Source organism: Hylaeus volcanicus, chromosome 7 (assembly GCF_026283585.1).
Source record: "Hylaeus volcanicus isolate JK05 chromosome 7, UHH_iyHylVolc1.0_haploid, whole genome shotgun sequence".
NCBI classification, from domain to species: domain Eukaryota; kingdom Metazoa; phylum Arthropoda; class Insecta; order Hymenoptera; family Colletidae; genus Hylaeus; species Hylaeus volcanicus.
This window is the reverse complement of record NC_071982.1, coordinates 17537827-17555917: the sequence shown is the minus strand read 5'-3', so window position 1 is coordinate 17555917 and position 18091 is coordinate 17537827. Positions and strand designations below refer to the sequence as shown.

Sequence of the window (18091 nt, the reverse complement as noted above, 5' to 3'; positions counted from 1 at the left end):
AAAACGTAATGGAAAAATAAATGTTTCCTCTCCGCGGTCTCGAATCGTCCCAGGGTTCGAGGAAGTGGATGACTCAGTTGGAAATTATGAACAGAAGTTTTTGAAGAAGAAATTCCAAGAGATTTTCGTAGGAAGAACGATAAATGTCATTTCACGCCAGTTAAATGAGGTTGTACTCACCGTCCATCGGAAGGTGAAATGCAGTTGCAGGGTGACGGGTTCGTTGAGGGTGAAAGTGTTCTGGCCGAGGGCGTGACTAGATACGTTGCCAAAGCTGCAGGAGCCGATGGCGGTGACGTTCGACTGGTACTCTTTCAGGCAGAGCCAGAACGCCGTGGAGCACGGGGTCATGCAGGGTGGAAATCCTCCCTTTCCTCCGCCATCTCCTCCCCCGCCGCAACACCTACCGTCCACCAGGGTGCCCCTGTTGTTCGTCAGCGAGAGGATCTGCACCTCGAAGTATCCGCCCGCGTTCGTCGCCTGAAACATCAACCAACACCATTCAATTAGATTTATCATTAGACTGAGGAAACAATTTTTCTACCGTTACACGTGCCCCTTAAAATAGTCCCACTTGCTCCGAGAGTCTTTTTCACAGGGTAATAAATAACAAAGTTACTTAGCTATTCCCATTTAAATGCCCCTCTCTGTATACTTTTGGATCTCTCCAAAGCGGCACTAAACTAGAAGCAATTGCAGAGGTCTATCAGTTTGCGATTTCTCGGTACCCATAGACGAAGCCTTCAGTCCAAGAGGAGTTCATTAAATTGGCTTTCCATACCATTTTCATTCTTCCACCTATCACTTTCGTTCTCACCGTTCCTCGTGCTCTTATTTCTCTTCTAATCAGCCCGGAGCAGCGTATTAAATTGTATCGTTCCATTTTAAATCACGTCGTTTCCTCTCTCTTCCTCTTTTTCATCGTCTACTCAATACCAAGGTGAATTTATCGGGTTCGTTACAGCTCGCTTCGTTAAACGGGGAACGCTCGGCATTAAACAGCACGATTTCGTTCGTTTCTTTCTAATGGGCATAATAACACAGCGGGATTTTCCAGCTGGAGCACTCGTGAAAACGGAAGTCTCGAGCCAGGGCCCCCGGGAAGGCGAAAGGCCCCAGTTTAAGTGTTCGCGCCGAGTGGTTTCGCCGTCAGCTTCTAAGGCGATTCGATGAAAGAAATCGAGCAGTTTCGAAACTACCGAGCTGGCAATTTCCAGGAGCCCCCTCTACACGTATCGTTAAGCATCGCGTGGCATCAAATTCCGCGATGTACGTTTAAATTTCACCTCACGGTATTAATATCCACAGTCTACTTATCATGTTTATTTCCAACGGTTCCCACAGTTAAACTCCCCGACTCCACGTACCATTTCGAGCGTTCGTTGTTATTATTCGCAAGCCAGAGTATTAATCAAGCATTCAGTAGCCAAGGAGATCCATCTCAATTTTATTCCCATCCTCTGATTTATCGACCCCAAGCTACGAGCGAGCCAACAACAAAAGCGAAAATGTTGCCGCTCGAAATCGTCTGCCATCGACGTCGAGAGTCTTCCTTTCATCGTTACGAAACCGTGCAGGGTACGTACACTTCACCTACACCTATTGGTTTCGAATGTACGGCCGCGGTTGCATCGGCGGAGAGCACGTGCATAGGCCCATCGCTCAGATGTGGATGCGCGTCCGTGTGATCGCGCATGCACACACGTAGGGAGCCTCGACTCTCGGTGTAATTACCGTAAGAGTAAGATCGAAGGTAGAAAGCGCGAAGGATCGTCTGCTGGCCTTTGCTTTCCAAGACGCGCTTCCTACTACGTTATATAATCCCCTTGGGCATCGCGAGTGACATTTTCGCTGAACCGCGAAGCTGGCTTCTGCGGTTTCCTTCGACAGAGGGGTGGGATTCATAAGAGGGAGAAATTGAAGAGAATGTTCGTTAAGAAATTCTTAAGGGGGAGTCTGGTTCAGCCAAGGTTTCTTTCAAATGTACATCATTTTAAGATACAATTCATTTGGTTCTTGAAACTTTTTGAAAAAAATTTGACATTGAAGACTTAATATGAAGGAGGGAGTAGTCAAAATTAACTTCAGTTTTTGAGAAAGAAACTATTTCTCTAGGTTAATTCAAATTGGTGTGGGAAATCAGTAGAAATTAGAAAGCATAGCTAACCTAGCACGTATACAAGATGGAGTACTAATAAAAGAGCAAGTAGACTTCCTTGGATACGACAAGGCTTCGTAATAATGTACACAGTGGCATCAAAAATGTCCCGACTCCCAAAGAATGACTCCTATAGATCCTCGTATATCTGCATTCCTCCCATACAAATACCTCCGTCTCTATGTGTATCCGACTGTACTCGAGCTCAACTCGGCGTTAGGTGACGCTGAAAGGGCCTGCAAACGACGTCCCGATCCGCCCAGACGGGGCCAGTTTCCGTTAATGGGACGACCCCTGGTCACCGAGAATATATCAATCGATGCAAAACGGAATTGTCCTGAACGTAAAATGGCACGCAGGGTCGTAGAAGCGCGTTCAACGATTCCCCCTGGGGTCCTAGAAGCTCGCGTCACCGAGGAATCCGAGTCGTCGATGGCGCGTTTACGACGAGGTTCGACGCTAAATCCAAGTTTCTTCTCGCGTGGAACGACTGTTTGAGGAGGGAACGGTGTAACGTGCGTCGTTGGCGTTTTATTGGTCGTGCATACTTATTCTGGAGGCTCTCTCGGTAACCCGTGTGCCTCCGAAAGAAGCTGAAAACGCGCGGAACCGGAGTGAGGGCACACAAACCCGACGAAGACGTTTACACGGGAAGCCGAGTTTGCACAGTCCGCTCACGTGCCGGCGCGAAATTGCCCCGCGAGGATGGCTTTCAGACCGCCGACAAGGAAGTGGCCTTTTCGAAAACTGGGATCGGTCGTTCGATGATACGACGGATGAGTATCGGGTTGGCGAACGAGTTGAGAATTTTTAGCAGTCGATCGCAACGGGTATCGTTTTCTCACGAGCTCGAAACGAGGCCTCGCGGGGACTTTTGCGTAATGCCGGAGGAATTGAATTTCGGGGAAAAGTTAAGATAAGACGCGAGGTGCTCCGTGCGTGTGATTAACAGCAGTTTGAGGGAAGTATGTAGTTTAAATTTATTGCCACTGGATACAGCGTGATTATTTTTGACGTGACAATGCCATAAAATGAGATGTCGATGATGATAACGGATGACTGAAGGGATCAGGTCTGACGTGACCGAGGTTTTGAAAAGTGCATTCGAAGTTTTTGATTATTTTACACCTTGAATGGTACGTTTATATTACCGCGTACAGTCATGTATCAGTATCAATTTTAGGCCGATCTAATTTAGGAAACCAGTCCAATTAAGACTACCAGTTTCCTAAATGAGACTTTCTGGTTTTACTTACAAATATGTAATTTCCAAGTATTTTAGTGTATCAATTATAATCTTTAGCAAATCTAAAATAAATTGGATAGGTTGTAATGTATACAAGAACGAAAAATAAAATTTTTACTTGGTCCCAATTAGGCAACCTTAGCTTACACAGAACGTTTCGTAAAGGGATACCACGAATTACCTTAGAATCTACTTAACCCTCTATGGGCTCACGTAACTTTCAGGTTATATGCTAATATATCGAGGATTGAACTAAATATACAGTCTATTTATATTTCATTCTCCAGAACCTGGAATTTCACTTGGCTCGAGATCAAGCCCAGCCATTCACCTCATTTTAAACACAGCCTACCAAAGTACTACCACGCTTGCCAACGAAAAATTGAGATGTCACGAAATTCGTTTCGCATTATTCGCATACCTTAACAATTCTTGGCACTGAAAAGGGGCACGACCCGACGTTTTCCCACATGATCGAGGGTTCCAGTCGCCACCCAACGATAATTGAAGTCTCGCGGAGCTGTCGAAAGGTGTAATGAAGGTGGACACCTCGTATTAGCGACCAATTCCCATCGTGCACCGCACCTTTCAACCTCGGGACAATCACTACGCTCGAGCTGCTCGCTTTCACGGTTATTAGGTCAATTGTGCGAAAGCTCATTTTTCATAGGGTGCCTCCTACCATCAGGTCAATTGTTCTTCACGTAACATTGTTTCACTCCAGCGCGTTGCGTGACTCCATTCTTCTTACTACGAGATATCGAAAGACGTAGACGTGAACGTTACAAAACGAGCCTAACTCTCGTTCTTCCGTTCCGTTTACTCCTCTGCGCAAACTATTAATTGTAAGAATTAATTCTGTCCCTTTCCGAGGCAAACTTACAATTTATTTATAAAGAAAAATCATTAGGATATAAACGACAGTTATAAATGTAAATGCACAGAATTAATTTTTGCACTTAATAATTTTGCACAGATGTTTGAAGCACTAGCGCGTTTAGCTAACATAACTTTCTTTTTCTCGTTCCTTTTCTTTACGTTTTCTTCTATCGAATGCAATTATGTAGTATATAATTTAAAACGTCTATCCTGAAGAAGCTTAGTTGTCTGGCGTTGTTACGAAATATATGTTCCCCTCGCGAAGTAACCACGAAGCGCGAGTTCAGTTTTGCTCATCACTGTAATTGATCGAGTTTCTTGCGTAATATGTCAGGGCTTATTAACAGAAGCCGTTGCCTATAAAAACCGTTGCAAGACGTGCAATTGGCCGTTGGAAGTCTATCAACAAATCCGCGCGGCGTGATGAGCGCGCGAATCGAGTTGCCCATCATTTTTATCGTTCGATCCGTGCGAATATTCAAACGTTCGCCACTGTGGTACTGTAATATAAACAGACATTAACGCGGCAACCGGTTAAATGTGTAAGAAAAGAACGAATGCCGCATCAGTCATTAAAGTGTCAACTACCTCGCCACTTTCCACTTCAGATGCGAATCCGCTGTCCAAGGAAGTTATTATGCTTCTTGGATTCGTGAAATATTTTCTACTATTTTACTTACTATTCTCCAACAATTACGATCGTTTGGAACCTTGAACAAAGAGAGCGTCGATTTCAGTCTAAAAGTGGCTCTCGATGGACCACCAAGGGTCCCTTGTAAAAAATCTGTGCGATAGTTGGCAAAGGGGAGACAAAGGAGCCTGTTTCGAGATTGATTTCTGGACACACCTGGTACACGAGGAGAGGAGGAGAGGATTTTACGCGCGTCTTAGACCCTTCTGGGGCATTACCGTGGCCGCCAGCGCGTATACACCTCCAGTGACTTGTTACGAGACCGCCATGCTGTACGTGTACGAGGATGAGCCACACGTTTCCCCTGTCTGTGTGCCGATTCGCAGGAGAACAGCCTTTCCTTTCCGCATAGCCAAGGTGCAGCGAGCCATACCTCGCTTGCTCTTAGTTTTATACACGTCGAAGCTCGCGGGAGTTAATACGAATAACTCATTCGACCGAAAAAACGACCGTTGAACGCATACTGAGGAACGAGCCTACCGTGTCCTTTCTGCCATTTCTCGTGGGATCTCTCGTCGTCTCGTCCTGGAGGATATCGAGGGAATTCAGCGTTCTTTGTTCCATTTCTTCTGACCTTTTTCTTCCTTTCTATCTCCTCTTATATTTGTATCCTTCGTCTATTGTTCTTTTGGTGAGCAGGGATTACTGCAACTTCGGTCGGGCTCGCCTTTTACATTCTGGACGAAACGCAGGAGAGAGTATCGAAGGATGGAGATGAATACCGCGAGTTGTGGGGATATTTTTATCCGATTCGTATTGCATTATGATCGCTGGGGAGTGATGCAAGGTGTGGGAATCTTCGTGGAAAACGTGTCGAGAGTTTTCAGGAATTGAATGCCTCGAGCTGGGATTTCTCAGAATCTTCTGACTGTGATTTTATTGGCCTCAAATTTCGTTGGAGTGTAAAATGGTGGACTAGTGGAAATTAAAATTAAACTTCACTATCTAGTCATGTAGATCTTGTAATATAGCTTCTTCTGCTCATCGTGACTCTTAAGAAATTAAGGGACACAGTTACTCCTCCAATCTGATTTGAGAATTCGTCACAAAAAATTTCAACGGATATTCGTTGTAATATCCTTCGAAATAATCCCCAATTAAGTGTGTGATTTGGATAGACGGAGGGTCATCAGGACCACTCAAAGGTAAAGGATCGGGCGATAAAATTTCATTTTCCCCAATCAGAGTGGTCTTCCAGCGACTTAATAACAAGATGACTCTCGAAAACGGCGCGTATCGTCGAGGATAATCGAAGGTAAACGGCGGGGCAAGCGCACACTAATTGTTATCGACGATCTCATTAGCACGCATAAAACGAGGGCGGGGAACGCATGAACGAAATACGTGTAATTATGTAAATGCTTAATTAGAGCTGGATGCAATTATGTAAAGTCCACGGAAGGTGAGTTCGTAATATCTTAATTGAGAACCTGCTAACTGGCTGGGTCGCAGCGGGATGGATCAATGAAAGCACGTTTTATCGCCAACCACGGATGCTAATTAGCGAGTTGCGCCGGTGTTTACTTTCGTTCGAGATAAATAACGTGGAAAATAAATACGGTAGTCTCGCGCACGCACAAATCAACCAATGACGGAAAGCTGGGCAAAGACCTGGCTCGATTGAAAAGCCAGGAAGCCAGGCAGCGGGGAAACCGAGAATACCGTTGATTGAAACGTATGGAGAGGAATTTCGCGTTTGTGGTTTCCGGGTGCCGAATGAGTCCTTTTCGGGAAAGTAGTCTACCATTAGGTAGTTAATCAGATCTGAAATCTGATTAAATTATTTAGCATGGCGAGTCCAAAGGGTTAAGCATAAAAGTCTCATTATTTCGTAAATATTCGTACTGTTAGATCAACCGAGCACTTCCAGAGGAACACGTCCCGTCTATCTCGAATCGACATCTTCGATCACCGTTCATCGATTACCATCGAGAGCCTGGTCGTCGCCAGGCTGGTCCAGACGCAGGGATCAGTCGCTCACGCGACCCGCGTCGAACCGGAAAACGAGCAAAAGGAGGAAGCTACGCGGACCTAATCCGTAGGAGCGGAGTGGAGACCATCGCAACAACAACAACTGACGCGAATTTGGTTCTCGAAAATCGTCCCTGGGGCCTTTCATTTCGTCTTTGAGAGCTCCTAAGTTGTAGGTAGTAATTACCAGTGGCCGCTACCTGCCCCGCTGAAATAGACCTGCCGAACACCATTTAATTTTACACCGTTGGCATATCCACAGACGAATCGTTGCCTTCTTTACGTCTGTGTGCGGCTCCATCGACCATATATCTCTCTCTTTTCGCGGAGAGGCCTATACTTAATATTATTTGCTACCCACTCGATTTCCATCGTGGCTGTGCCTCTCGTCGATCGGCCACAAATTACCGAAATAATTAAAAACTGTTACTCTGCGTGGGAAGTCTATCTTTCTCTTCGTCTCGTTGGCTCTGCTCTCCGTTCAGGACGATAGCGAATTTCTCCAATTTATTCGCCTCTACCTCCATCGACCCTATCGTCCGCGGGATTATTCCTCGGTGGGTGGAGTGAAACGACCTGGGAATAAATTAATTCCGCTCGTGGTTTCTTTTAATTCGCTGACCACTTCACGGGAAGCTTGTCCTTATGGCGAGGGTCGTCTCTCAGCGGGAATTTAGGACCGATTGGGCGAAAGTTCGGACGCCAGAGATCTTTTGGCGATGAAGCATGGTAGCTTGAGGTAATTAGGCGCGTTTTTGGGTTACTCAGGAGATTGAATCGCCCAAAAAAAAAAGAGGTCTGAAGCTTGGACATAGTAGAGATGGATCTAAGGCTCTGGGTCGCCACGGCATCCAGAAATGGGTGACAGGACTTTTAAAATTAATTTTGGATATTGCTAAAATTGCTGGAGCGGTTTCACGCGGGGCTAACGTTCCCTGTGAAGGCGACGACGGCTGGCTGAAATGTTTACGAGACCGATCGGCATTTTCTCAGGCGATTTAAGGAGTAATCGTTGCGTGGGTGTATCGTGTTCTCCGTGGGAAGAGCCATGGGAACTTGTCGCCGGCACAGAAACGGCAGGCCGTTATCGATGAGCTTTTGTTAGCCCGGTCAAGGGTGGGTGAAAGACGATCGAAACTCGGTCCTCGAGGGATCATCCAGTTTCTTCAACCTGATCCGTCTACCTGGCGGCCAGGGGAATCGAACACTCGAACACGAAGAACAGGTGCCAGTCAAGACCGTTTTGCTGGCGCTCACACGAGGTGTCCGAAATGTACATAAAATCTGGACGCCAGAGGATTAATAGGATACCTTGTTATCGTGTCTCCAGTATTTTAATACATCCTGTATTATGTATGCTTCGAAACTTGACTAAAGTCTCAATAACAACCTGTTGCCCCTACCCCCTCGAGAGCCACCTTTTTTCCTCCACTGGAGAACGATAATTTGTATCCACTCGTGCTGCCTCGGTCGTCATCATTTTTATGGGTCAACAGGCCGAATTAATCGCGGATGACGGAGATAAAAGGTGTCGTAAACTGGGCGTTCGACGTTCCATATTCAGGAGCAAATTTCGCGGCAGTTTCGTATATCTCGTCCTTTTTTCCGACGCTGATCGTCGATGATTGGATCAGCCCACTTACGCGATAAACAATCAATCAGGTCGGTGCCTTTTCGATGAGAAAAGTGCGGCGCGTCGAGCCTCTAATCAACGGACTATGCATCCCGTGACCGATTATTCTCGATTACACGTTGTGTAAGCACGCGTGACAGTGCCATGGACCGATTACGCAGGTAAATCGAGTGGCGCGACAATAAATTAAAAAGTAAAAACGGGGCCGCTGATGGCGTGCAAAGGTGTACTCTTAATCATACCTGACGACGACACGGTCAAGTTCAGTGAACACGAAAACGTGTTCTGGATGTTGGCTGGAGGGTCGATACACGAGGAGGGGACGAAACTGGTCCAGGTGTTCGGAAATGGCCATTTTTGGAATTTATATCTCGGTATTCACTGTGTGTCGTTTTTTGAAAAATAAAGGGTTTTCCAAAAGAGACTTTACGGTTTGATTTTTTAATGAAGTATGTTAATTCGTAGATAATTAAACACGAAAGATAATGTTTAGGTGTCCACCTTTTCGTAGAACTTTTTATTTGTTATCACTGGGCAAACTTCATGATTCTTCAACTACATTAAAAACAGTACGCATGAAAATTAAACTACAGTTAATTCACTAGTGTCAGTCGACGGCTCTGAAATTGTTCTGTTTTATCCTGCAAAACTGATAAATAATAGTCACTGCGGAAACAAAGCCGCACAGAAAACGCAGGAGTCAGCGAACCCGCGGCAGACTCTAAAGTAGTCTTTCTCTTTGTCCTTAAATCGTTCGTTTTCACGCAACACGGCGTGTCGATACTTTTTATTCTCTACTTGCCGGAGGAATTCGAGTGGAGAAGAAGTAAGTCTTCTTGAAGTCTACTTCAGACACGTTGATATTTCAACGTGACCGTGAAAACCCTTCTAAATTAATTAGTACAAATATATGTGTAAAAATAAGCTGACAATGCGGAATATCATTCTTCGATATCGTGCCATTCACAAGCTGTGCCAGGACAGACCGCCTTAATTAGAAACGGACAGCAATGCACAGACACGGTTGCGCACGTATTCTACGCGGCTACCAAAAAATTTCCCTTCGCATTTCCAACTTCTCTCGACACAAAGAATAAGCCAAAAATTTTGCCACGCCCTCTACAGCGGGCAATTATGAATATCGACGCCCCTGTTTATCGTGCGTTACGCGAGAGTCGGTTCGGCGTTTCGCAGCCCTTTTCCCCGAACTCGTAAAACTTCTGGCCATGTTTCGCTGCTCTTCTTTCGGCCACCGTGGAGGCTGGTGAACCGTCGTGGTGAAAAAAGGACTCGCAGGCACGCACCTGTGCGCTCCACGGTCCACAGGGTAGAAACGCGGGACCAGCAACACACAAGATCTCGCCGCAGAGGCGCACAACACCACCAGACGGCATTATCTGTCTATCTGCGGAGCATCCGCCGAAGCGAGCCTCGGGGCTGATTTTTATAGGAGGTTCGCGTGACCGCTAGCTAAACGCTTCGCTTTAACCCGCCCAACTCTGCCTCAGCAGCCGCTCGAGCTCTCTCCTTTCTCCCTGTTTTCACCTCCTTCCCGGTATTCGTCTTCTCTCGTTTCCTCTTCATCTCTTCACACTCCACTCACTTCCTCTATCCTTCTTGAGTCGAATCCTCCACTCTGGAGTTCGAGCCATCCTCCCCATGTTAACGTTCGACGTCCCTCAGACCTCTGATCTCGATCGAATAATTTATTGAAACGTCTCCCGTTTTTTCATATATCCGAACTAGTCGCGCATTTGCATTTCCCTTATCCAGGCTGGGTATCGCGGCTTTCCTCAACCGGTACTTCCGTACCCGTGTTACGCCTCGTTCGTCCTTGTATTTCCACCTGTTCGGCCCTGTCCCTCCAACTCTGGGCTTTATCATTTCCGTCACGCTACCAAAGCCGTTCCTTTTCGTCCAATTCACGTCACACGCCACGGATGCGCGTGTACGTGTGGTTTAATAGGATCCCAGAGTTGGAGAGACTTGAGCGTGCAGAGGTGACTGGCAGGAGATGGGACGATTGGGCTATCTAGGCCTATAGCGTCGTTTGATACTGTTTGAGACCAGGGAGGACCATGCAAGAGGATGACAGGAGTCGCATCTACTCTTGAGATCTTATTTAACTCGCTGAGCTGTTCCTGAGGGGCTACATGCGTGTTTCACGCCTCAGAATTGATAAAAAAGGATCAAGGAAGCACAAACTCATGTTAGACAGTCGCTCGAGGATGTTGGATTGCATGTGCCAAGTTTAACGAGGTCCCTGAGACACACCGAGATTAAAAATTCTTTAGGGTAGCTTTTCAAACTATTCCATCCCTTGAAGTGAGAAAATGTTACCACCTAAACACCGTCAAACACGTCAATACCCATCAGGTGCGCATTTCATGTCAATTCTGAAGCGTCTAGCTCAACACGTTCGATAAGATCCCATAGCGGCTCAAGCGTGCAGAAGTGAGTGGCAGGGGTGAGATGGAACGATTGGAGTATCGCCTAGCGTATGTAGCCTAGCCTGGCCAGTGTGATCTGATACTGTTTAAAATAAGCAAGCCGGTGGAAGGGTGACATGGATCGACGTTGAATTGAGCCCAGGGATCTTATTTAACTCGTCGAGGTATACGCGTGTATCTGCGCGTCGCGTTCCGTGCAGCTTCGGTCTAACAGCCTACCCAGCGTTCGCTGCTGATAATTGGCCGTGCTGATAGGAACGAAAGAAGAGGAACAAGAAGCATCGTGCCTACGAGCTCGTACGAGCGGCAGACAGAGATCGGTTCCCAGGGTAAAAGCGGAAGCGGCGTGCTAATGCGTTAAACGGGTCGTCATCGAACGCCGCGAGGCATACGAGTGTCATTTTCCCAACCCTTTCCGCTGGAATCATCTAACGCGAGCCTTAATACAGTTCTTCGTTTTTAAGACAAAAACCACCGTGCCTCATCATAGCAGCATCTCCTTCGATAAGCCTGACATTTTTATTAATACAGAATATTTGTAAAATTAAAATTACATTAGATAGAAAAGAAGATAGTTAGAAATCCATTCGCCTCGAATCGAAGCCTGATGATGGCGTGTCTCGCGAGGACCGTGTACAAGCGTGACCGCCAGTGGAGGGAGGCTTCTTCTCCGCTTAGGTGTGTGTTTTTCGTCTCGGAAGCCGCGGTCGATCCATCTCGAGAGCACGTTCGAGGTGGGTAATTAAGACGCGCCGATGGGGGACGATGAATTATAATCGGGGACGTCCCGATAAAAGTCGCCCGACTGAATCCCCGACGCGGCTCGCATGTGCATTCCCGTCCGACGAGAGATCGATCTCCCTGCATGGGCCTCCATAACGGGGGTTTACGATAATTGCTGCAAGCATCCTGCAATTTCAAGCTTAATGGACTGGCCAGGTCGGTCTGCCGCGGATGGAAATTCCATCGTCGTGGGGATCCACCGCGGAAAACTGGCCTTGAGAGCACCAGGGGTTGGAAAATGCTTGGGGGGTTGGATAGTATTGTATAAAATATGTTCCCAGAAGGAGCTTACTTTAACTCCTCGATTTAACATATGCGAAAATAGAATTGATGCTTGCTTGGCAATTCTCTAAGAGAACAAACTAAATCCGATTCCCATGGCGATTTAAAAAATATTCCACCAACCCCCAAAGATGCGAACCAATACCCAATACTATGTCTAGTTACCCCACCCTGTAAATTCACCAATTCAGACCTCAACAATTATTCCAAAGTGCGTGTAAAATACCTACGTTTTCCCTCCCCCTGTCTTCGACAAGATAATGTTTAAGAGCTTCGACGGGCCATGAATGGTCCAGCAAAGTGACAGAAGTTGCCCAGTTGAAGACCGTGGCTGCAGAGCATCGGTTTCTCGGAATACTTTCGGCAAAGTTTTTTCGCCGGCAACCACCGGCGCGTTATAACGGTAATTCCCCGTGGACTGTAATTGAAAGAGAGCAGCAGCGGCGGTTAATTGCACTAGGTCGAAATCATCGAGGGAGCGACGGCGCGGCAGCCCTCTTCGCTGCTCTTCTTCGAAAGTCATTTGTAAGAGGCCCCCTTTGCCCCCTCGGTAACTCTCGGGACCTTGGTGCCAGGCTTTTCGCTTCTAAGCTCCAATTATTCCCGCACGGGGGTTGCTTAAATCGAAGATCGCTTCTCGGACGAACGTTTTCGGGGTCCCCCCCCCTAGCTGGTACAGAGGCTGTGTTTAGCCGTCAACGAGATTGCCACTCCGAGGTTGCGTACTTAATGCTCTGGTTTACCGTGGACGGTTTCCTTCGTTGGGGAAAGATTGGAAGGAAGCTTCGATTCGTTTGAACTTTGACCATCGAGATAATGGTGCTTGATGTATTGAGAAATTAGGAACATGGACAGTCCGATAGCATCTAAACAAAAATTAGACGCGCTCCATTTCCAGGATATGGTAGTAAGTGTTCTGTGTGAATTCGTTGACATTTTCTGCAGCTCGACACACTTTCTGCCCAGAAGGCAGCTTCATATCATTAACCCACTTAGTGTGTCGATATTAAAATTCACACGACTCTGAGTTGTTTCTTTTATACGTAGACCTAATTGCAAGGGTCAATTGCTAGGTAATGATATACTTATTATTAATTATAATGGCAATGACGACAATCTACTTCTTCTATCTTCTACAGTTCTGGAGCTACTAAAAAACAATATAATATACACGAATAAATCAAAGTTCCTTAGAAACCCATCATACTCGTGCTCCACTTTCTACTTGAACTACTCAAAATCAATTCGCTTAGTGCCAAACCTGCGCAATCAATTAATCAAGCACAAATAAATAATCGTCTCGCAACCCGATCGCTCCATAATTTCAACCTCCTCGTATTTTAAATTCCCGACGTTCGCCACAGGCGCCGACGAATTAACGCGATCGTTCTCGATCTTCGATCTCGACGCCTCATCGATCTCCCCCGAGAAAATTTCCATCCGGGCCCCCTTCTCGCTCCCAATGGCACCGTGTGCCGTGCGCGCACACTTCCTGAATACACAACGCGGCCAGGAGAGCGTGTAATAACCGCAGGAAGATACAAATAAGACCGTCCCATTACACTGATGCAACGTGTTATACATTTTTCGACGGCGCATCGTCGGCGACTCGCCGCGGACAATAGAAGTACACGCGGGGTCCGCACAATACCAGAGATACTGCCAGAGAGCCAGATGATAAGTGTGGGTGACGAAGCAACATCGGCGGAAAAAAGCCCGTAGTTACACTGTAAGTATGTATCTCCTTGATGAGAACAAGGAGAAGGATGCAGCGGGCCGCCCTCCTATCCTTGTGCAAGCAGCGAAAGACGAAGGTGGAAACGACAGAGAAAGAGGGACGAGGAAACACGCTGAAACGTCGTGGGACACCGCCGGCGCGTTCGCCGATCTCTGCCCGCGTACAGAGTTGTGCAAAAGTAACGTATGAATCCGCTAGACGTACAAGTCGAGGCGCTCGATGTGTTCACCTCGAGCAACGTCAATAATATGCGGTGGAAATTTTTGAAAAAAATTTTCTAAGCGAAACTTATGCTACTCGGAGCTGAAACGAGTGGAGTATATTTGGGGATTTTTTGGGGAGAGCCTAAGTGATGGATCGAGACTAGAGAAAATTGAGAAACTCTAAAATGACAAAATGACAAATCGGGTGATATAAGACAAATTGGGGCTTAAATTTAACTCGAAGTTTGTTCAACCACGAGTGATTAGATCCGTCCCTCCTATTTAACGACAGCTGTGCAGGATTCCAAAGACTCCAGGAAGTCTAGCGCTTTTGTGGATACCCGTGGCCCCGTGTAATTTACGTGGAAACCCCCCTGAGCGGAAGAGACTATCCGACAATGGGACAGTTTGGCAACTCTCGGCTAGAGAATGCTTCTTAGCTTCGAAACGGGAGCAGAACTGCCATCGATGGCGATAAAATCGCAGAACCCAGAGGCGAATAATGGGGATAAAGCAAGAAGAGACAACATGCGTCGCGGCGACCGTCCTCAAGCGTTCATCGAATTAGCGTCTAAGATAAGTTAATAAACCTCATCGAATGATTCATCACTGCGCCGCCGCTACTTATCTAATCGTTCCACTTTGCGACAGTTTACTCTTCCTTCACCCTGATGCATGTAATTAATAAGTAATCTTTTTCTGTAACCTGGAACCGATACAAGACTCGTCTGACTGGAACGTTTACTGTCAGTAATTGCGGCTTATCGCGACTTACAGCGTTATCATTAAGTATCGACGAGTAATTGGCCCCGTCTACCTGTGCGAGCGCTCGATCGATGTCTAACTGGACGTTTGCCAATGTAGTTTGCTCGATCAAGAATCAACGATGTCGGCGCTATGTCGTACACCTTGTCCCGAGTGTTACCAGTGTGTGAGAACAGCGCTTCTTCCAGCTTGTCGATATTCTTCATAAATCATTCCGACCGCTGCGCTTTCTACGTTCTAAATATCCGTAGATCAACATTCCGCGATGCATTTCAAGGAAAATATATATACGTATATATGTATACATAATAGAAAATTTATTCGATTCTTCCAAGTTCTCCGTTCGACCAACTTTCTAACTCAAGTTTTCTAGAATCGTCAACGCTTTGAGACTTCTAACGCTAAGTTGACGAAGCCATACTCAGAATTTCACAAGGAAAGTTACAGGTACCATATAATGCAAGATATGCGGATATTATAAATAAGACTCTGCAATTGCTTCTTCTGATCTCATCTGATCCTGATGCAGTCGTTCTCATTGACAATAAAAAAATACTCCAAAGTAAATGTCAAATGATATCTCTAGTAGCTTCGGTACCTACACTAAACCCTCCCACGTAAACATTCTCCTTCTCAAGCTTCCGTTAAAAAAGTCTTCAAAACTTGCTTTTTCTGACTCGTCATAGTCGCCGGGCCCATTAGACGCGACAGCACGCCCGTATGAATCGAATACGGAAGAGAATCGCTTGTTGTCGCGGATTAGGGTAGATAACGCGTACACACTTACCTGTATGAGGTGGGCAAGGAACAGAACGTAGGCGGCGGCCGCCCTCATGTCTTTCCTCGAGGAATCCCTCGACTACCGCATCACCATTCCCCGTGGGTCACCGACGGTCTTCCCTCGGGCCACTCCAAATTACCAATCGGCCGTATCTCGTCGCCGGTTGTGCCAGGATCCTCCTTGGTACCTCGTGTATTCCTCAATCGCTGCGACACTCTTCACACTTCACTTCTCGATGCTACTTCCGGTCCGCGCACACACCGTATATACGATCCACTTTCGATACTTGGTCTCACGGTTCTCCACTTCGTACGAACTCGGGGTTTAGACAGGGCACTTCGCCGCGATTTTAAGTCGACACTGTACACTGTTTAACACTGTTTCTCGTGCACTCCGACCCGGAATCGTCCGCGGTTGAGTCTCCGCGGAGACCTGAAGAGTAGCTGGCGGGCGAGAGCCTAGCTTTCGAACCCGATCAAGCGTCGAGGACGCTGGAGGATGTTTACGCGACAGGTACCTTTCCCTCGCGCTGTATCGGCTGGTCCTCTTCGTTTTACACCTTTCTCTCTCGCGAGATGATCCGTGTTAAGCTCGTTTCACTTGGAGCGAAGGTGATTAGCTTCGGTGTTGTTGCTCGCATCGAGGTGATATCCTCGAGGACGTGGGTTTTCTTGGATAGTGACGATGAAACGAGGTACACTCCAATTTAAACGCATGGACAGTTTAGGTTTGACACGTGGTCGGTACACCTGTCCTCTGCCACAGTTCACTGGAGCACGTGTTCGAGGCGAGGATCTCCGTCAAGTCCACGACGTTTCGAGCGATCTCCACGACAATTGGACATGGAACACAGGGGTGTCCTCACTGGAATATTAAGCTCTGGTGGCAGTCCCTTCGCACGTGCGCGGAACCACGATTCCTCGGGCCGGGTTAGGGACACCTTGGAACGCGAACCATCGAACTGAAATACTCCGAGCACAAGATTTCAGGAGTTCCTCAAACGTAATCCATCACTTATGGGGGGATTCTTCGTCTGGCCCAAAATTCTTCACGATTACCAAGAGTGTCGAAGTCGCGAAAACGGTCGCGATAAACCACGCGTCGTCGAACTGTCGCGGTGTGTTTCTCAGCGATCGACTCCTGAAGGAACAGGTGTGTGGACCGAGTCACACATACGCTCACCTTTCCGCGAACGGGCCCGTGTGTGCGTGGACACGCGTGCCTGTATGGTCACGTAAACACCGTGGGTGTACACTGGTATAGTGTGAACGTGTGTATGTGTGTGTCGTGCACGCTGGAGCACGGAAACGCAGCACCTCCGCGGGGTAGACGAGTCGGTCGCTCCGGGGATACTGAGTCGGAGCCGCAGGCCGGCCTGCGGGCCTCCCCCACCCCCTCGTCGTGCTCTCGATCGTTCTCTTTCCCTACCCTGGTCTCCTCTTCGCTCTTTAGCTACCTGTCTTCGTCGCTCCCTCTCTAACTGTCCAGTCCCTACCCTCGAGAGACCCCCTCCTACCTTCACAAGGAGCATCGACGATCCCCACCACCGCGGGGAACGCTCTTCACCCCGAACCCATGGATCCGCGCCACTCTCTGGCATCGTTGCCTCTTTATACATGTTGCTTGGCCTCTCTTGTATGTCCAGCGTGCCTCTTGCTCGCGATCATGTAATGGTGAGTGCGTGCACGGACGTGATAAGAGTGGTGGTACGATGCTTCGGTTGTGTAAGGGAAATTACTGGCTGGCGGTGTTACATATAATATTATAATACGAACGGGGTGTATGCTGACCGCGCGGAACCTTCCTCGGAGCAGGATCGAGGACAGAGGATGAATGAGATGCGTTTGTATGGGACGTATGCATTGCTTGACCTTGGTTTTGTTAAAAAATCTCTTAGATGACCTTGTTGTCGGAAATGTGAACCTTGGATGACCTTGGGTTTGGGGATGTTTACCCTGCTTGACCTTGTCCTTGTAAAGATACGCCTAATTTGACTTTGCTTCTGAGAAGATACTCTTTAAATTCTCGAAATAGTCACCTTTAGTCTGTATACATAGGTATCTGCAGACATCGTGTTCAGATAACAGGAGTCGAGTAAATAAACATACGTAAGTGACCTCAAAAGTAAAAGTGAATTAATTGCTGTAGTCTAGTTATAGATACTGTCGATTCATTACATTCATTAAATTCAGTATTCATTATACCGATCTAGAGTTCCTTTATTGACACTTGTCGATTGTCAACAGTGTCAATTAATTGAGAGAAAGTATCCTGGAGGTAGTGTGCTTTAAATGGCGGTATAATGCTCCGATCAATGGACTGTATGATGGATGTGCTTTGCTGGCAAAAACACATTAACTGGAATGTACGTTTCTATTGATTTAATCTAATAGCAATAACGTCTTTGGCTCTAAATTGCTTTAACCACGTTAGGGTTAAATATAAGAATTCACTGGATTCAGATCTGGGGATCGAATAGACCAAGCAACAGGGTCTGCAGGATCTATCCAT

At 47.0% G+C, this 18091-nt stretch overlaps 1 protein-coding gene across 1 annotated transcript in view; it reads right to left on the bottom strand.

Annotated features, from left to right (window-relative positions):
* Positions 1-16908, bottom strand: part of LOC128879846 (protein jagged-1) — a 44276-nt gene extending 27368 nt beyond the window's left edge. The window contains exons 1-2 of the mRNA XM_054129371.1: positions 15587-16908; positions 181-480 (exon numbers count right to left, since the gene is read on the bottom strand). Of these exons, the coding sequence (XP_053985346.1) occupies positions 181-480; positions 15587-15634 (348 nt within the window). The 5' untranslated portion in view covers positions 15635-16908. The remainder of the gene's footprint in view (positions 1-180; positions 481-15586) is intronic.
* Positions 16909-18091: the final 1183 nt, after the last annotated feature.